At 39.5% G+C, this 21,139-nt stretch overlaps 1 protein-coding gene across 1 annotated transcript; it reads left to right on the plus strand.

The window, feature by feature from the left end:
• Positions 1 to 695: 695 nt before the first annotated feature.
• LOC140146436 (sodium-coupled neutral amino acid transporter 7-like) lies at positions 696 to 19,938 on the plus strand. The gene is made up of 8 exons (XM_072168284.1): positions 696 to 947; positions 1,825 to 1,931; positions 6,488 to 6,686; positions 10,513 to 10,648; positions 12,676 to 12,826; positions 16,522 to 16,784; positions 18,525 to 18,724; positions 19,363 to 19,938. Exons 1-8 carry the CDS (start codon positions 803 to 805, stop codon positions 19,539 to 19,541), a joined length of 1,380 nt encoding a protein of 459 aa, XP_072024385.1. The 5' UTR covers positions 696 to 802; the 3' UTR covers positions 19,542 to 19,938.
• The last annotated feature ends 1,201 nt before the right edge of the window (positions 19,939 to 21,139 follow it).

The following is a 21,139-nucleotide window of genomic DNA, read 5'->3' on the forward strand; positions in this document are numbered from 1 at the left end:
CGAAGCGCGCACAAATTTTGGGTTTTGAAGAGGAAAACCTTTTTGGCCCCCCCCCCTCCCTTTTTACCAGCCCCCCACCAAAGTATTTCTGAACACTCCCTAAACCAACTTGATCAACTGGGCATATATGTGCAATCTCCTTTTCGGTTTGCTGAATACCATGCATGCAGCTTGATAATGGGCTAAAACTATGTGAAATTGACGGGGGTGGGAGTCCCAAATGTACAAAAAGTCAGCATCAATAAACTTGTGACCTCCCCTTATTTCGTCAACAAAAATTTTATGACCCCCACCACCGATATACCTTGCCCCCCTAAACAGGCTAAAATTTGAATAAAATAAACACTATCTGTGGTCATCTTGAGACTACTTACATTTTGGTCATCAAAAATTTAATGACCTTCCACCCTATTTTTCTTTATGACCCCCAGTATATTTGGGACCCCCCTTTCCAAAGAAAATGATAGCCCCTTACAGGTGTTTTAATTTCTTCTCTTAGAAAATTGAGCTAGCTAGAAATTCCTCTGAACAATGAACTTACTGCTAATTTGTCCCACTCTACACAAATGAAATTCAGGGAGCTGATTCTGGCTGTGATGGTGATTCAATGTGTATAGGCTGATTAGGGTCCAAAATCAAGTCTGTGTGGGAACTCTCCCAATAAGATGATGTTGTATTTGTTTTTTGTTCCCAGGCTGACCAAGGATCAGGATGCGCTTATGACAACGTCAAGTTCTCCATATCATCATCCATAGAGGCAAGCACCAAGGACTCGCAGCGTTACCAAGGTGACGACATCACCATGGAAACTGTCAAAGGCCCCGTTGCAGGTCCTGATGGTTTGACGGCCAGTGGGAACACATTTTATGTAGCCAATGAGAATACTTCGCTAATCGGAAGCATTTCTGTAGAACGAGATAGACCTGTAGGAAAAACTTCACTTCTGGGTAATTAAGTTGTGCAAATATATATCCAATCTGATCCACTCAGGCTGAAGTCAGAAATTTTGAAAATTAAGTTGCTAACTTGTCCAATACATGCACTTACTGATGTTGAATCCCCAGGTCTCTTGCATACTTGGTTGCAAAGTTATGAGAGAGAGAGACAAAAAAGAGAAAAAATAGAGAAAAGAGAAGAAAAGAGAACAGAAGAGGTGGGACAAGACAAGAAGAGAAGAGAAATATTATGTGGTTTGACACCAAATATTATGTGATTTGACACCAATTAATATTTTTCTTGGACTTTATTAAATCCATAATTAAGTCCATTTTAAATTCTCAGTGCCGAATCGATCTGTACTTGAACCAAACTTGAGTACCCCCATAACCTACACATTGCCCTAAAAAAACAAGCAGCCGACAAAGTAAAGTTTATTCTTAAACACTTGAGAACATTCCTACAATCTTATTGGTTCTTACCCGTGTGATATGACACAATATCACACGGGTCAGCGTGTGTGCATCGACGCGATATGAGTACTTGCTATTAAACCAATCGGAGGCGCATAGCAACAACAAGACTGATCGATTTTAAGCCCTAGGTATTATTCCTTGCAAAATGTGGGATTTAATTTGATAAAAATTTGTAATACTTTGTCGTGCATCTATCGTCTCATATAACATGGGTGACATCATTATTTTTGGCGTAAAACAACTCGGCTTCACCTCGTTGTTTTACTTAAAATAATGATGTCGCCCGTGTTATATGAGACGATAGATGCACTCCAGCGGCTAAAAACAATACCTTTATTCTCCAAGTAAGGGACATATATAGTGTACAACTGTAGCTGTTTCTCAGTTTTCTTTCTAATTCTATTTCTTACAGGGGCCATCTTCATAGTAGTTAATGCATGTATAGGAGCTGGCATGTTAAATTTTCCTGCAGCGTATCAAGGGGCTGGTGGTATTCATGTTGGTATACTCATGCAATGTGTAAGTATATAGTCACTCATACTGGGTTGCTCCTTTTGAAATCCACACCCTGTGAAATTACATTGTGTCAGCGTAATATTAAGGCTGAATTAAAAAAGGTTGTGTCTCATATTATACAACTCCCAGATGCGTATGTGTTAGTCATGCCTAAATTGTCAAAACATTATTTTATATTTTGTTTTTGAATTTAAAAAATAATAAAAACAAATCATCATTTAAACCACAAATACACCCAAATCCCCCCCCCCCAAATGTCAGCAAATCCTGTTCTCTTTCTGTTTCTGCAGCTAATACACAGATGAGGGGTTGCACCCCCTCTATGTGTCATTATAGCTGTGCCTACCCATCCTCGTTTAGCACTGAATTGTCAACTTTGTATGGCTCAAGTGAAGCATGTAGGACATTTTGACATGTATATGCCTTTAATATAGAGAGTGTGAAAAGGTGACCCATAAATGTAGTTGGGGTGGGGGCAAAATCAACAAACTTTGCCCAAAATTGCAGCAAAAAGTGGAAATGTTCGTAATTTTGCGTTTCAAATGGGTGGGGCAAGAGTTCTAACTGGAGGGGCCATCACTGCATAAATGTGTGCCAAAAATGACTTAATTGCCCCCTTTCGAGCTTTTCAAAATTACTTTACCTCCTTGGCCTCTTTTCACCCCCCATTATATACCCCACCCTGGGGCTTATCATTATTGCACAACCCTAAATTTTGTGCATATTCATGCTTCAATAGAGGATCAGTATCCCCCCAATTTGAGTGGCAAGTTTGCCCTTGGCGGTCCCCTCCATTGCAAAGTCTAGTTGTGCCACTGATACACTCAAAGACCTTCAAATTTTTCAACCTTTTATTCTGGTATTGTTTCCAAGCTGCTGGTAACTATGGCAGGGTGTTCCATACTAATCCTTGCTAAATGCTCAGATATCTGTGTAGTAACCAATTATCAGGAGATACTACGGATAATGTGGGGGCGTGTCGGACAAAATGCATGCGAGGTGTGCGTTATCGTCTATTGTTTCGGCTCCTGTATAACGTTTCTCATCATCGTAGGTGATCAGTCTGACAGTTGTAAGTTCTTTCTGAAATGAAAAGTTCTTATCTTATTTTCAATTCATCATTTGCTTGGGGTATTAGAGGTACTCAGGTTATACCTACAATAATTTGAACAAAACAGTAAAAGCAGTATCGACTGCGGCAGACGACAAGTTTCAAATTTGACGGCAAGTTTCAATTTTTTTTTAATCAAAAATTTCACAATTGCAAATTTTCATGACCATATTTGGAATCAGCATTAAAAATGCATTAAAATCAGTACAAACAAGCTTAGTATTGGGTCAGTGGTTCTTAAGACCACTCTTGATATTTTGAGAAAATATCTCAAAATGTGGGACTTTTGATGTTGAAGCCTATGGCTAACATGCAAAGCATTTACCATTGAGCAGAAATCTGCACTGAGTACCCCTAGAGTCATCATATTTTTGCATGAATTGTTTGTATATTTACCACAGGTGAGAAAATATACAAACCAATCACCAACAGACAAGGTCCCAACATCGCCCATGATTAATGAGTACCATTACAGTCCCTCCATGAGAGGAGGACAAAACTGTTACACATATATACCACATATTTTTATGGTCTTTCGCATAAACACAAAGACACACAATGTTGCACAAAATGATCGGCCCTCATGAATATGCAAAGATTCACTGCATACAAAGCATGGGGACTTTGCCTTTGGTGGATGGTCTCTATATTTTCTCATTTGTTATATTTACTTACTGTTTAATTCACATTACCATTTTCTCCACAGGTGCATGCCTTCTCTTTTGTAAGGGATGCATGATGATTTGTTCATTTGGGATACACATGCAGCACCCAAAAAATGGTGTCTAAAAATTCCCATCTGGTTGGTTAAACTAAATCCTGTATGGGCCCCACACAAATGGGCTAGTCAGGGCCATGCCGCTATAAGCAGTGTTTACTCAGAGGGTGGATGTCATGATATTGGCCAGGTGAAATTAGATATGGTGCACAAAAATTTGCAATTTTCTATTACAATTTGGGGTGTATAATTTCTTGGAGATAAGCCCTGCTCCTTTTTAGCTCTTTTTGAGTTTGCATGCCCAAGTGTGCATTAAAGCAAATTTACCCCAAAATAATCCTTCAAAGGGGCTAACTTTTGTTTTTTTGTGTGCTCTGGAATTGGGCTATTCCAGATTTCCAATTGAAATCCACACGCTCCCTATGGAAGCCATGACCAATATTCCATACAGGGAGTGTAAATTTCAAATGGAGTTACAATGTACCTGATGTGTGACTCCATTTGAAATCTACACCCCTGTGTGGGAGATTAAAGGCATATTTGTCTTCCATAGGGGTGTATGGATTTCAGCTGGAATAGCCCATTGTTTTTTTAAAGGTCCTAGTTGCATTTCCCCAATTTACCCCCTCCTTCATCAATGCGTGGAGCCCATGAAGTTTTGAAACATGAGTCAGCAAGATATTTTTCGAACTTCTGACTTTAACGTGTATGTTCCATCAACTCAATATAAATGGATACTTTTAACAACTTTTTGTTGAGAGCTAACTTTGGAAGTTTTGTGTTATAACTCTCGATCTCCACATGGGTGTCGACTGCAGACAACAAGTTTCAAATTTTTCAAATTCAGCATGAAAAATGCATTAAAATGAGTACAAACATGCCTAGTATTGGTTCAGTGGTTCTTAAGATAGCTCTTGATATTTTTAGAAAATATCACAAAACTTTGGATGTTTTATGTTGACGCCTATGGCTTGCACGCAGAGCACTACCTGCCAATCTAATATTGCCGCTGATTGGTCAATTACATGATATCTTCACTTTAATCACCAATCAGAATGGAGCTTTAATTGCAAATAATTCTCCCCAATTTTTTGGCATGGTGAAATTATTCTAACAATGTTGCTGATTGGTCCAATTGATAATGAAAACTTCTTTTTGGCCAATCGGCATGTAAGTTCTCATGGGGTTAAACAAGATGTTTCTTTTTGAAGGGCCTGCTCATCCTAATAGCTGGTGGCCTCCTGGTGCTAGCATTATGTTCAGATATACGGGGTGCTGTGAGTTATCAAGAAGTCATACGGGAAATGTGTGGCAAGGTTTGGCAGACCATCTGTGAGTTGGCCATCATACTCTATTGTTTTGGAGCTTGTGTTACCTTCTTTATTGTGCTTGGTGATCAGCTTGACCTGAGTAAGTTGAGCTTGATGGTGCTTTTCAACAAGACCATGCTTTTTTGTTTCCAGCAGGGGGAGGGAGGGAGTACCTAAGTTGGTTTGGGTAGGGATGTGCTGCTGAAACTTGCTGACAATTTGAAATTGGATTCACCCATATGCAGAGTTTGACCTGTTGCTATATTAAAAGTTACAATTTTTGGTCAAACTTAATGAAAATTGTCAAAGTTTTTCACAACAATTTTAGCAAATTTCAGGAAAATTTTAGGAAAATTGGGGACAGTTTGAAAAATTACCCATCCATAGGCCGTTATACCAAATCTGGCATAGAAAAGGGGGTCATATTATAGATTTACCAAATGGCCAATAACAAGACCTCTGTTTGTGGCACATCCCCGCACATAGACATACGTAATGAGTACCCCTCCCCCACCTGCTTCATCCCCCCCCCCCCGATGATTGTTTGCAATCCATGCTGCTTTGTGCAAGTGTGCCAACATACCAAGCCACAAACCATATTCACTGTCCAGAATTCACTGTTACCCCAAAGTTATATGCAGATGGAAGGGTTAAGGGGGGGGGGGTCGGAGCTATAATTGCCCCCCCCCCAAAAAAAATTCACTTCCCCCTGTTCCTGGTGCCGCCCCTGGTGAAATGTCCACAGCATACTTTCATTGCAAGCTTAATGCTGAAAATGAAAAAAAGTTATAGTTTCACCCATCTTCCATCCATGTGGAAATTTTTTCACTCTTTTTGCCCAGAATTAAACTGAATTTTGTGGGCACTTTTGCCCCCTCATCCCGCCACATGATCCATCTGCTGTAATCATCATTGCCAAGGGCATAAATCCATGTATGAAAGTGGGAGGGACACAGCATAGTACATTATTCTTTATTGATATACTTGATACAACATGGGGGTATCTGTCATAAGTAAGAAATATTAGCAAAAAGAAGGCCCAATTGAAGCCATTTGGTGGACCATTTTGATTCTATTATTTTGAACAATTTCTGTTTGAAAAAGCCGAAAATGAAGGCCGATTTAAAGCCATTTCGTGGGCACTACATGTATATGTTATTGTGTCCAAAGCAGAAGCGAAAAGGGGGATGTCCCCCCTGCACATCCCCCAGATTTTAAGACATCTCTGGCAATTATTTTTGTGCTTGTTCACAATTCTACAAAACAACTTTTGCTTACGACTTTATAATGGACCAAAATGTGTGGGGGATATTTGATATGGAAGGAGTGGCCCCCCTGTCTCCCACATGATTTACACCCTTGATCATTGCATGCATGCTTACCATTGTATTCTATTTTACCATTCATCATTTCATCGCAGGCTCTCTTATTAGTCGTATTTGGATCCCTTCTCATCTTGGCTTTATGCGCAGACATCCGGCTATCACCGAGCTACCAGGATGTTATCACGGAAATGTGCGGTGGCATCGGCAAAATACTCAGTGAAATTATGATCATTATATACACTTTTGGGTCTTGTGTTGCATATTTCATTGTCATTGGCGATCAGCTGGACAGTAGTAAGTAAACAACTCTGCACTAGTAGTAGCACTAGGGTGGTGCAATAATCATGTGTACCCCGGTTGGTGAAATATAGGGGAAAGATTTTTTGGCTAGCCAAAGGGGGGCAGGCAAGCCTTTTTGCGGGTCAAAAGGGTGGGCCAAACGTTTTTTGGCAGGTCAAGGGGGGGGGGGCAGCAATTTTTTGGCACAGATGTTTTGGCCACCGTACACCTTAAAAAGGTGTAGAAAAATGTTAGGAACATGTTCAAATATATTTCCTGCTCACTGCGCTCAAATTATATGATACGACAATTTCACGATTTAAATTTGGGGTCCTCAAAATCTTGCATTTGTTAAGTTGGGGAGCAAAGATTTTCTGGCACGTCAAAAGGAGGGAGGGGCAAAGGGTTTTTGGCACATCCAAAGAGGTGGGCAAAGATATTTTGGCATGAAAGGGGGGAACCGATTTTTTGGCAGACCATTAGAGAGTTCACCACTTTGGGCAGGCCTGTAGCCAGGATTTATTTTGGGCGGGGTTATGATTTTGAAGAAGTGGATCTTTTTTTCAAAATTTGGACCCTTTTGGACTGATTTGGACCTTTTTTGACCAAAAAGGCATAAAAACCTCTATTTTTTTCGCTAGCTACGCTCGCAAATGGGGCTTTTCTGGCTACAGCTCTGACCTTGTGGGTACACATAATTATTGCACCACTAAAAATCCATGTTCTATGACAATGGAAAATTCTTTTTACAACCATAATATTCTCATCACATGCTGGTGTATATTATCAAGGCTATACTGTAAAATGATAATAATATTGACTCGGCTATTACTATTTTGGGCCCTATCACATGAAGCTGATAAATGTTATCTTTCATTCAAGGTGGATCACGCCACAGAAGATATCTTACATTTCCCACAATGCATTTCTTCCATTTCAATTCCACTGATTTGCAATCTAGTGCAACATGGGCCAATAGTGACAAAAAGTACCTCAATGAACAGAGCACTTCAGATCTTGCAAAATATGTTTATTTAACTATCGACCCACGCATAGCCAGTCTATTCTAAACATGAAAAACAAACAGAACCTGTACAACTAATAGGAGTGTCATTTGATCCCGGGCATTTGATGTAGTGAGGTGATGTGTCGTGTTGCAAAGGATTCTGGGAAGGGTAAGATATCTTTTCTGGGATAATGCAGCTAAACAAATTGTGATGTATACACAGGGATGGAAGTTTGTAGGATTATTCCTGAATGTAGGATTTTTTTGTGTCAAAATTTCCGCACTTTTATTTATTATCAGCCCGTTTTTGGGCTTTTTAGCCCAAATTCACTCACTTTTTCAGGATTTTTTCCAGATTTTCAGGATTTTTTCTTCAGGCCTACTTACATCCCTGTACAGTAAAGATCCATACGAATGATTTAAAATGCTCTAGTAACAATTAAATACTGAAAATTACTAGACAAAAGAGTGAATAGAAGAATAGTATTTTAGCCTATACTAAGTTATTGGCAAACTTAGACTTGTACTAAATCTTTCAATTTGACTATAATATATAAATAGTTGTCCAAACATCAAAATGAAATTTTCATTCTTTATTAGGGGCTGTGCAATAATTATGTGTACCCCAGGGGTGGTGAATTTTCAAAATGGTCTGCCAAAAATCGCTTTGGCCGTGCCAAAAAATCTTTGCCCCCCCTTTTGACGTGCCAAAAAACCTTTGCCCCCCCCTTTTGATGTGCCAAAAATTCTAAACCCCCCTTATACATGCAAGATTTTGGGGAACCAGAATTTAAAACCCTAAATTGCCTTGTCATATAATGCGAGCGGAGCGAGCAGGAAATTTTGCATATATTTGAATGTTTTCCTAACGTTTTCCTACACCTTTTTAGGGCGTAATATAGAAATGGTGCCCAAAATATCTGTGCCAAAATCACTTGCCCCCCCCTTTAGACCTGCCAAAATTGCTTGACCCCCCTTTCATCCTGCCAAAAATGCTTGCCCCCCTTTTGGCCTGCCAAAAAATCTTCCCCCCTATAATTCACCAGACCGGGGTACACATAATTATTGCACCACCCCTTAGATCACACTATAGGGAAAAGTGTTTGATTTGGTAAAACAGGCTTTTTTCCCCCATAAAATATATTGAGTATAACTGTAATAAGTGGTAATTTTTGTGAGGGTTTTATTTTCACACATTTTCGTGAAGAGATTAGATCCAGTGGAGTAGCTGCAGGGGGGGCAATTGCCCCACTGGCAAAAATTGCCTATTTGGGCCCCCGCCCCCTCAGACCCTCGCCCCCTAGCGCTATTTGGGCCCCGCCCCTAGCGAAGGAAAAAAAGGGAAAAGGAGAGAGAGGAAAAAGAGAGGAGAGAAGGGGAAAGAGAGGGGAGATAGGGAGAGGAGGGAAAAGAGATGGTGAATCCATACGATGTGCAATACCATACGATTATTGTCAATAAGCCTGACAAAATTGTCTATTTGGGCCCCCCCCCCTAGTGCTTGAGGGAAAAAGAGAAAGGATGGAGAGAGAGGAAAAAGATGGGGAAGAGAAGGGAAAGAGAAAGAGGGAATCCATAGGCCTACGATATGTAGGGCCATACGATTATTATCAATATACTCGACAATATACTTGTAATGACTTCTTGAAGACAAAGAAATATAAATCTTTTGAAATGCTAATTGCACAAAAGCACCTATAGGAACAGTATATTGACTAAAACAATAAAATGGTCAACCCAAAAAGAAAGTCGAAAAAGGTGGTCAAGAAGGCTGTGTCCGACATGTTTCCTGTAGCATGCCCCAACCGAAAATTTTCAGTATCGACACAAAATTGGCCGATTAAGTCATTTACCATTGAGCTATTTCAAACTTGGGGCGGATTTACTGATTAGACCAGATGGGTACCGGGTCCAGGCCCTAAAATAGCCTATGGTATGTTCCCCAAAACACCATGTTTTGGACGAAATATGGTAACATTGCTAAATTTTAGCGCTTGCACAAGACTGGCCTTTACGTAAAATGTACCTTCATTTTGGGCTAAAATTGTCTGAAATTGGAAATTTTTAGTGCGCTTCGCTCGCACTTTAACCAAGAAATTAGCAAGAATTATGGCCAAAATTCATTTCTATTAAGACCAAATTAGTAATAAAAAAGCAAATGTTTCTCAGTAATAACCCGGTTTACCATTTTCTCTCTTGGGCCACTATATTGCCAAATTTAAACGTATTTACCTTTGTTTTTTTTATTTTTTCTTTGATATATTTGAAAGTGTACATTTCTTTGAAAGTACACTTTCTTTTCGATGGGGGTGCGTCGCACCTACCCCCATTTTCGTTTGGTGGATTTGGGCCCCCGCCCCATACAGGCTTGCCCCCCCTGGAAAAAATCCCAGCTACGCCACTGATTAGATCATGAATTTAACAACACACAAAGGTCCCCTTTCTTGGATATTAAAAAAACCCTAGCCAGGATTTATTTTGTGGGTGTAACACATTCTAAAGTGCACTTCAAAAAAGGGCAGATTTCAACAATTTACCGAAAAAGTGACCCTTTTGTGAATTTTTCCTTCAAAAAAGGGCTGTTATTCCAGTTGAAATCAAATCCCTATAGAAGACACATCCTTAATCTCCAACACAAAGGGTGTAGATTTCAAATGGAGTCACCCATTCAGGTAACCCCATTTGAAATTCACACTCCCTGTGTGGAAGATTAAGGTCATGTCTTCCAACGAGATAGCATGGATTTCAACTGGAATAGTCCATTTTGAAGAAAAAATAAAATAAAGCAAGATTTATTCCACTAACATGAAATAAAATATGGCCTTTTCTTTTCAGTTCTGACATTTATTCACGGTGAAGATTTTGCAGACTTCTGGTACATGAACAGGAAGTTTACCATCAGTATATTTGCTGTATTCATTATATTCCCTCTATGCATTCCAAAGAATATTGACTTCCTCAAATATCCTAGGTAAGTGGTAATATGGGAAGGGGGAGGGCAAGGGGGAACCTTTTTTTGTCATCACCAGTACTATCATCCACATCCTTATAATATCATCGTTTTCGTCATCGTCGCTGACATTACCAACTTCCTTGTCCTCGCCATGTTCCGACTGCCATCTATGCCACCCGGCTGTGCCATCATCATCATCAACAACAACATGGTGGTAATGTGGGGAGGGGAAGGAGAACCTCATCTTCATTATCACCATCACTATCATTTTCATCCTTATTATCATCATTGTTTTTGTCATTATCATCATTGTCATTACCATTTTCAATGTCATCATCACAATATCTTCATAACCAGTATCATTGTCATCATCATCATCATCATCATCATCATCCTCATCAATATCATTGTCATCATCATTATCATCAAAATATTCCTATCTATTGCCATCGTCATCATTGTCATCAATATTATCATCATCATCATCTTTTTGTCATCATCATCTTTATCATCATCATGGTCATCATCATCTTCATTATCATTGTCATCATTTGCCATCATCATCATTTTCATCATTAACATCATAATCATCAGTTTTGTCCTCATCAGATATCATCATTGTCATTAATTGTCATTATCACCACAATCATTTTCATCATCATAATTGTCATCATCATCGTTATCATCATCATCGTCCTTGTCCTCGTCATCTTCCGACCGCCATCAAAACCATCATCCTCATCATTATCTAATGTCATTGTTGTCATCATCATCATGTCCTTGTAGTGCTAACTTCTGCCAGTGCCGACTTGAAGGCATCCAGGGATGGAAAACTGGCTGGGTCCATCTTCAGAGCATTCCATTCACGACTTAGATCTTAATCATGAACTATCAAGCTATCAATTCAGTGCAGGGATGTAGCAAGAGCATCAGAGGCCCATGGACAAGGAACAGTATGTACCCTTTTAACCATGGTGGGATTTACCTTATGGGGGCCTTGGGCCAGGCCAAAATTTGTACGCCCTAACTTGCGTGCCGAGGAAGGCATGCACTGAAGTCAGTGGCATAGGTGGCGGAACAGGGGGGCCAGTTTAACATGCTTAAGAAAGTGTAAAAATGATGCACGAAATGGCTTCAATTGGACCTTCATTTTGCAAAATTTTCCAACTCCCCATACAGTGTGTATGGATAAACAAATTCCCCTTTTCGCTTCTGCTTTGGACACCCAACAATAAAAGCAATAATTTATACAATGTCAATAAATAGTGAAAACTTATCCACAAATGGCTTCAATTTGGGCCTTCATTTGATCGACCCATTTTCGGCTTTTTCAAACTCAAATTGTACACAATAATAGTACCAAAATAGTCCATAAAATGGTTTCAATTGGGCCTTCATTTTGCAAAAGTTTCTCACTTCTGAACGCCCCTGCGTCGTGCAGGGGGTTCGATTTTTTACATCACTCTGACTGGCCCCCACTTTCAAACTCGTTCCGCTGCCCCTGGTAGTGGCCAAGTTTTGGTTTACGTGTAATACCTAGAAGGGGACTAACATATTTTGTTCCGATGTTACTATGACATTTGCGTGCAAAGCATGTGAAAAATTCAATTTCAAACTATTTTAGCCCCAGATCAACATGAAATTTATATTTGAATGGGCGCGAAATGCGGAAAATTTTAAAATTTTGCCCTATTTTGACTAAAAACATGCTGTTATTGGGGTTAAAAGAAAGATGCATAGGCAGTGGCGGCACCAGGAATTTTTTTTTGGGGGGGGGGGCAAAGTGAATTTCAAGGGAGCAAAATGAACAAATTTTGCGCAAAATTGCCGTAAAAAGTGGTATTTTTTCGTAATTTTAGGTTTTTACTGGGGGGAAACAGGGGTGAAGAGTTCTGACTAGGTCATTTCCCCCCATGCCCCCCCCCAATGGCATTTGAAAAGCTGCCATTTTACACAGTAAGGCATAGGGGACTGTTTTGGTATGTGGACTGTGTTTTTAAGATCACTCCACTAATCCACTACAATGATCACATTTTATCTTTCAGTTCAGTGGGTGTCTTAGCATCATTTTATGTGTGTGCCGTCATAGTAGTTAATTATCACATATATCCGCCTCCTACTGCAGAGATAATCACCAAACCACAGTCATGGATGGATGTCTTCTCTGCTATACCTGCAATATGTTTTGGATTTCAGGTAAGAATTTAAAGGAAGTCTCCGGTAATCACAACATTATGCTTTATTATCGAGTACAAATAGCTACAAATATTGACCATAAAAAAACCAATAAAACCATCCGTCTCTCAACATGCGATATTCAAAATTCCCGGGCACCGAAATTGTCTATAGTGCAATGACGTCTCAGTTTACAATGAGGCTGATGACAATTGAGCACAAATAACCATGACTTCATTGCACCAGACAGTCGGTGCCCAGGAATTTTGAATATATCTTGTGTTGAGAAATGGCCGTTTTTATTAGTTTTTTATGGTTAATATGAGTTATTTAGTTACAAATAAAACCATCTTATAAGGCATAATGTTGTGATTGCCGGAGACTTTCTTTTTAAAAGCATATACTTTGTTTCATCAGAATTTAGTAGTGATGTAGGTGTGTATTTCGCTGTTTGCAGATGCAAGTTGCTTTTTCAGCATGCTTAATTGTGGCCAAGGTCTTTAGGATTTGACAAGTGCCCGTCATTTTCACCAAAACTCCCTCGTGTTTTGAATTCACAGAACTTTTTCAAGCATAATTTTCAGCATTTAGCATCTGCCAGAGGCATTAATCTTGCCTGTCCCAGGAGCAAACTGCCTGTCCAAAATGACAGGTGTACAGGTGGTTGGCTATTAAACACCTTGGTTGTGGCACACCCATGTAAAAAACACTGATGTCACTTATTCAATGCGAAACAAAGTGTGTATAGACAAGGGGAAATTCCCAACTAGTTGCTTGCAATGGGCTATTCCAGTTGAAATCCATACCCCCCAAAGACATGACCTATTTCTTTCATACAGGTTGTGTGAATTTCAAATGGGGTTACCTGAGTGGGTGTGACTCCATTTGAAATTTACACCCGGGCCTGTGTGGGATATTAAGGTCATGTCTTCCATTGGGAATGTATGTATTTTTAAAACTTAAAAAATATTAAAAAGTTCTTGTAGACCAGTTTGGAAATATATACCTATAGGAGTACACAACAAGGGTTTACAACCAGAAGGTTGTATCTGCAATAGCTGCCAGGTGACATAATTCTAGATGTGTACAATATAGAATGCAGAAAATGTCAAATGTCTATAGGGCAGCTATTGCAGATAGGGCCTTCTTGCTCTAAACCCTTGAATCTTGCGCAACCCTGGCATTGCTTATTTTGAGTGTGCACCATATCTATCAGTGGTGTAGCGTGAGGCATCCTATGGGGGCACAGGCCATTTTTTCACGGCAGTGAGATGATGCCACTTTCCCCACATCTCATATGCACAGTTTATCCCTTATATATCCTGTGTCATGAATAGGTATGTAGCCCACCAGCCCATGTGGTTAAGAGTCTAGGAAATAATTCCTAATATCTCATACCCTAGTTTGTATGCCTTTATCTAATCTTGCCACACATGACAACTTACTAATTAGCCCTAATCCGGAAAAGAGTCTGTCCAGGAGTAGGAATTTTTTTGCCTTTTTTAGAAACATGTTTTTACAATTGGCTTATAGCCATCACATGCATGCTGACAATACACATAACTGATTGGTTAATCAAAACTAGCAGGGGACTGATTACAAAGTAAACATATTCTGTATAGAAAACTGTGCAGCAAGCGATTTTACTACTACTACTACTACATTGCACAAAACTAAGTCCATTATCTATACTCTATAAAAAAAAAGTAGGTAATGGTGAATCCAACGGACGAGGACACAAAACACATCAAGGATCAATAAATGATACAAGAGGATACCTTGAATATATGAACAACTGGAAAGAAAAAAGCAAGGTACACCAACTTGACGTGGGGGAACAAGTAAAATACAGACTAGACAGAAGTGGGGGAACAAAATAGGCATAAGAAGAAAAAGTGTACTAGAACAATTAAGTGATGATAATCACTGAGCACAAAAGTAGACAAAAATCAAACAACCAATGTATGCCTAAAAACAGGCAAAGTTCGGTGCAGAGTGCCAAAGTTAAATGGCCAAAAATTGCCAATTCCAGAACCCACAGAGGTGTCAGGAAAACAGTACAAATGTACACTGAAGTGATGAAAATCACTGTGTACATAGTTGACAAACAAAACCTAACAGACAAAAAATCAACCGACGTTTCAAGCAGATAAACTGCTCTTCTTCAGGGACAGACGACAAAATATTAAATTAAACAGCGAAAATTGATTGCGACCCCTCTTGACATTTACATCCTGTCAATTAGGACAATACCCTATTGTCCTCTGGAGTTGTCAATTTGCATATTGCTTCTCAGCACTTAGTTGTGAACATGCTTTCTTGCAGTATGTACATAGCTTGTGGTTGCTCTGGGCTTGTTTTGCTATCTTTTTACTTGCCTTCAGTTTTTGTCTTGTATTTGGTTTTAAACTACAGCATGTAGTTTTAAGCTGTTTAATTTAATATTTTGTCGTCTGTCCCTGAAGAAGAGCAGTTTATCTGCTTGAAACGTCGGTTGATTTTTTGTCTGTTAGGTTTTGTTTGTCAACTATGTACACAGTGATTTTCATCACTTCAGTGTACATTTGTACTGTTTTCCTGACACCTCTGTGGGTTCTGGAATTGGCAATTTTTGGCCATTTAACTTTGGCACTCTGCACCGAACTTTGCCTGTTTTTAGGCCTACATTGGTTGTTTGGTTTTTGTCTACTTTTGTGCTCAGTGATTTTCATCACTTAAGTGTTCTGGTACACTTTTTCTTCTTATGCCTATTTTGTTCCCCCACTTCTGTCTAGTCTGTATTTTACTTGTTCCCCACGTCAAGTTGGTGTACCTTGCTTTTTTCTTTCCAGTTATACTCTATAGTTAATTGAATGTTAGCTAATGTTTATTGACTCTTGTAATAACCCATGTGTAGGTCTATAAACCTGTATAATATTGGTGTTCATACATATGGCCCTGACAAAAGCTAGCAAGAGCAAGCTGTGTAATTATTTTGTTTACTTGTGATAATATACAATTTTCTTCGTAGTTATAGCCAAATTTGTTTCTTAGTACTGTAGGTGACTTAATAAAAATTCCTTTAAAAAGGAATGGGCGCCCAATGTGAGCTTGGTCGTGATGTGGTAAATTTCATGGTGGTTAGATTTGGTATTATTATCTCTTGCAAACCCGGTGACACCTCATTATAGAAATCAGACCTGTCAATAGGTTGTAAGAGGGGATAGCCTTTTCCAGGCACGAATTAGACCATATATAAAGAAAGTTTTGCTACTTTGCAACGCAATAAAGACCTAAATGCAAAACGAGATCCTGTAGGTGGTTCCCGAGGTGGCTTAAAAACTAAATGCAAAATGAGGTTTTAAAAAATTGTTTTCAGAGTCAAGACGCAGGTATCATTATTAAGCCTCATATCACTTATTTATTGTCAAATAAGTGCAGAGTAGGTTAGATATGAATACCGGTATTGAATGTTAGACCAAAGTAGCTCAAAGTACATGTACTATACACCTGATCCGTGAACTTGTCTTTTTTAAAGACAAGTTCTTATTTCTTATGGGATATTTTCATTATTCTGCTGTAATATTCTACATGTCGAGCTTACAAAATTAAGTGCCAACAATGTTATTTAGCCTTTCTAGATTGTGCAAAAAAAAACAAGCAGGAATTTATTGTCGCAAAACGAGCGGAAATATGAACGAAAAGTAATCATTAAATTTTACCCTTCTTTTCCCCAGTGCCACGTTAGTTCTGTTCCAGTGTATTCAAGTTTGAAAAAGCGTACGCTTGGTGAATTCACAAAGGTAGTGATTGGTGCCTTAACCATAGGTTTTATAGCCTACACACTAGCTGGGGTCTATGGCAGTCTCACATTCGGCTGGGTGGTGTGTTCCGACGTCTTGCTCTCATACAACGCTGATGATGTGCCAGTGACGGTAGCTAGGTGCATGATATTGTGCAATATGTTAACTACATATCCAGTACTACAATTTTGTGGCAGGTAGGATTTCATCTGTACCAATTTTAACCCTGATGTGGCAGTGATGTCGGTGCATTGCAATGGGTGCATGCAGCTTCAAGTCGATAGCGTTCACTCAGAGTGTTCGCATATACACACACATGCTAATAGATGCGGCATAGATTTGTGCATGAAACAGCTCCCTCAACACGTTGACATCACTGCCACTTCAACATGTTGACGTCGCTGCTCACATCAGGGTGAAAAATAGTGTGTCCTTTCACTGTTGTTTCATTATTTCTCATTTTGGAAAATGGATCTCAATATTATTAAAAATCTTCTCAATATTAGATAAAATTGAGTTAAAATATAAGTAATATGAGTTCAGATCCAGATTCATCCAATTGGTGCTGCCACTAACTGTTTGTCATTTGCCAGTAATTAGCTGCATCACAAAATCCCCTTTGTGGCTGAAGGGTTTCTGGCAAATGAAATCACAAGGTCAAATTTGTACATTCAAGTCAATTGATACACTAGGGCACAGATCGGTATCGGATCCGATCGGATATTGTATAAATTTTTTTTAATTTTCCAAAAATGTTTTGAAGTTTTCGGTGACTTGGAGAACCATTTGAACCATTAGGGAGGGCGAGTTAGCGCAGCGGTAATTCCCTCGCTTTGCACCACTGAGGTCCCGGGTTCAAGCCCGGCGCGCCCAAGGACTCATGTGCACTTGGTTTATGGATGTTCGCTGTGGCAGGTTTTCTCCGGGATCTCTGGTTTCCTCCTGTAACGCATAAAAATCGGTGATTAGTTGTTTGGTTATCAAAACTTCCTTCACCCAATGGAATTTGGGGAGCTGCACAGATAATTGGTGGATGTTACAATCTAAATGCAGATAGGTGTGCGCCATTCGGCAGCAACCTAGTTGATGCGATCTGATTGTGATGATTCACCATTGCAGCGAATTACAGCGCTTTGAGTCCTCTAAGATCTGGAGAAAGGCGCTTTATAAATCCAAAATTTATTTATTTATTTATTTGACCTATTCTGAAGTGCTAGGATCACAGATCATTCAATTTGAAAAAATATTTGAAAAAAGTTACAGTGTGTTATCCTTAATATGCAAACCATTAACTTGTGTTTACCTCTTCATCTATCACATATTATAAATGCATGGAAAACCAATGCATCTATGTTATTATCTACAGGCCTTTTAATAGTTTAATACCCACAAATTTTTGAACACAAGTCTCCACATACATAAATGACAGCCAGTGAAAAAATTTCACTGACCATCCAGGATTCATATTAAATATTAAAGATTACAAAATGAGATCCATTTTTCAGTATCAGATTGTTGTTATTTTTGTGCTAATTTTTTGGCTGGCAATTAAGCAAGGGAGGCTTTATATAAATTATATATTTTGTGAGAAATTGTGACGGAGTATAGAATTGAGTCGGGGTTTATTGAAATATCACCATTCACCTTCATTTTGTGGTAAAATAGTCTGAAATCAAAAATGTCCCAGTTAAACCAGAACAAAATGTGCATACCCCCTCCCCTAAACAGTGGCATAACCAGCCCGTGAGGCCTTTCTTTTGTAATTTTAGCTCATTTTGCTCCCCCGGCAATTTGCCTTGCCCCTCTGAAAAAGTCCTGGCTATGCCACAGCCCCTAAATTTTAATGCGTCCGCCAACCACTGCACAGAGTGCACCTGTTGTGCAGTTCAAATTATTCACTGAAACTGATTTGCACCTCATATTTCCTTTTCCTTTAGGTTGGCAATAGACAGTATGTGGGTTACCTCGTGGAATCTATCATCAGAAGAAGCAGAGAGGAGAGCCAAGCCAAGGCGTATCATTGAGACTCTAATCTGGTTTATTTGTAGTCTGTTCCTAGCATTGTTTATACCCAATATTGGGGTTGTTATATCAGTCATTGGGGGTCTAGCGGCTGTCTTCATACTTGTGTTTCCAGGTAGGTTCAGATGATACCAAATTAATCTAGTTTATCTGTAGTCAGTTCCTGACTCTGTTCAATATCAGGGATATTATCAATATTGGGGTTGTTATATCAGTCGTATGGGGTCTGCAGCTGCTCTCTTCATGTGTTTCCAGGTAGGTTCAGATGATTCAAATTAATCTAGTTTACCGTACTTAATGTTAAAAGGGCATTTCATGATCCACAGCCCCAATCCCCCCCAATTTTCTCCAAAAAAGTTGAGATATTTATGCCACTGGAAACCTCTGGCTACATAATGTTTATGTACCAACAATTTCTTGCAGATTAATTTGTTTAGCAAAAATATCGTCAAATTTGAATTTTGTTCTGGTATACCAGAGCGAAATTACAGCAGTGGTCTATGGACCAGTATAATACATATAGTCATGCATAACTCGCTAACGCAAAATTGGAATCAACTGAAATTTTGGGAATAAGCTTTTTTCATGGATATCAATTATCAAATGTCATAATAAGAGGATGCTAGGATCACAAAATCCTCCTGAAGATTATTCCAGTTTTTTCAGGTTCTGTAATCACTTTCCCTTGTTCTAGAAATGTAAAGTATCTAGTCACTCCTCATAATGTTTATTTCTTTGTTCAATCTCTTTCAGGTGTGTGCCTTATTCAGTTTGTATTGAAGCATTCGGCAGCCAGTATACCCAAGCAACGCTTCCTCATCGCCATAGGATTCATATATACAGCATTGGGGATATTTATATTAGGAGAGAGTACAACTCAGTCTATTATGAAAGATGTTATGAATGGTCATCAGCAGAGTGGACAGTGCTGATTATTACCCTGCTAGTCATCAGTTGAGTGGATAGTGTTGATTAATACCCTGCTGGTCATCAGCAGAGGAACAGTGCTGATTATTACCCTGCTAGTCATCAGTTGAGTGGATAGTGTTGATTATTACCCTTCTGGTCATCAGCAGAGGGAACAGTGCTTATTAATACCCTGCTGGTCATCAGCAGAGTGGACGGTGCTGATTAATACCATGCTGGTCATCAGCAGTGGAGAATGCTGATTCATATACCTGCTGGTCATCAGCAGAGTTGACAGTACTGATTAATATACCCTGCTGGTCATCAGCAGAGTGGACAGTGCTGATTAAGGGGGCTGTCATTTTCTTTGGAAGGGGGGGTCATGAATATACTGTGGGGTCATATAATTTTTAGACCAAATATAGGGGGTTATAATTTTAACTCCCAAAATAGGGGGTTAAGGGCTGGCAACTACAAATGTTCGCGTGCTGGGCGCACATTCTTTTAATTTAACAATCAAAATGTGCGCACATTCTTTCGATCGTGATATAATGCTAAATTGTTGCGCGCCTTCTTTACACACACAACCAAATTTTAATGCACTCCGCACACTTTCTTTGCTCGAAAGTTTTGGTGCGCTCATCGCCTTTGTTCCGGCAATGAATTGAGTCTGTGTAGGCGGAAGCGGGGGTGGGGGTAATAAAAGTTTTCGATATGGGGGTCGTAAACAAATTTTACCCATGCGATGGGGGGGGTCATAAAAATTTACCCCAGTAACTGACATATTCATGACCCCCCCTCACTGCCAAAGAAAATGACATCCCCCTATTACCCTGCTAGTCATCAGCAGAGTGGACAGTGCTGATTAACACCCTGCTGGTCATCAGCAGAGTGGAGAATGCTGATTAATACCCTGCTAGTCATCAGCAGAGGGGACAGTGCTGATTAATATACCCTGCTGGTCATCAGCAGAGGGGACAGTGCTGATTAATACCTTGCTGGTCATCAGCAGAGTGGACAGTGCTGATTAACACCCTGCTGGTCATCAGCAGAGGGGACACTGCTTATTAATACCCTGCAGGTCATCAGCAGAGTGGACAGTGCTGATTAATACCATGCTGGTCGTCCACTTATGACAGACAGTACAAGAGCTATTACACAAGGCCAGTGTGCCATGGGGTCATTTACCAGTGGTATCATGTGTGACTAAAGATTCATGTATGAAGGGTTTTTTTCCCTGATCAGGCACTGAACATACGTATCCAGAGGGTATCTAAAGCATGGAAAATTAAGAAAAAAGAGAAGAATAGGGCATATGACATTGTTATGAAGGGTTTTAGAGTCAAGAAAATTAAGAAATTACTAATCTCGGTCCCAGCCAATTTGTGCTCCTTCATCACTATAAACAAACCGTACCGTATGGCGACAACCTCATAATACGTCTTTTCTGATCGTCATCATAAAATGTTAAGACTGAGAATTGGCTGTCAATCAGCGCTGGGCTTCACCGCTTCAGTGCATGCAGCAGTTGATGGACGTCAGCTGTGCGGTTACTTTGATCCACACAACAAACATGAGTGATGGAGGAACACAAATCGGCTGGGACAGAGACAAATAATTTACT

Source organism: Amphiura filiformis, chromosome 2 (genome assembly GCF_039555335.1).
Source record: "Amphiura filiformis chromosome 2, Afil_fr2py, whole genome shotgun sequence".
Taxonomy (NCBI): domain Eukaryota; kingdom Metazoa; phylum Echinodermata; class Ophiuroidea; order Amphilepidida; family Amphiuridae; genus Amphiura; species Amphiura filiformis.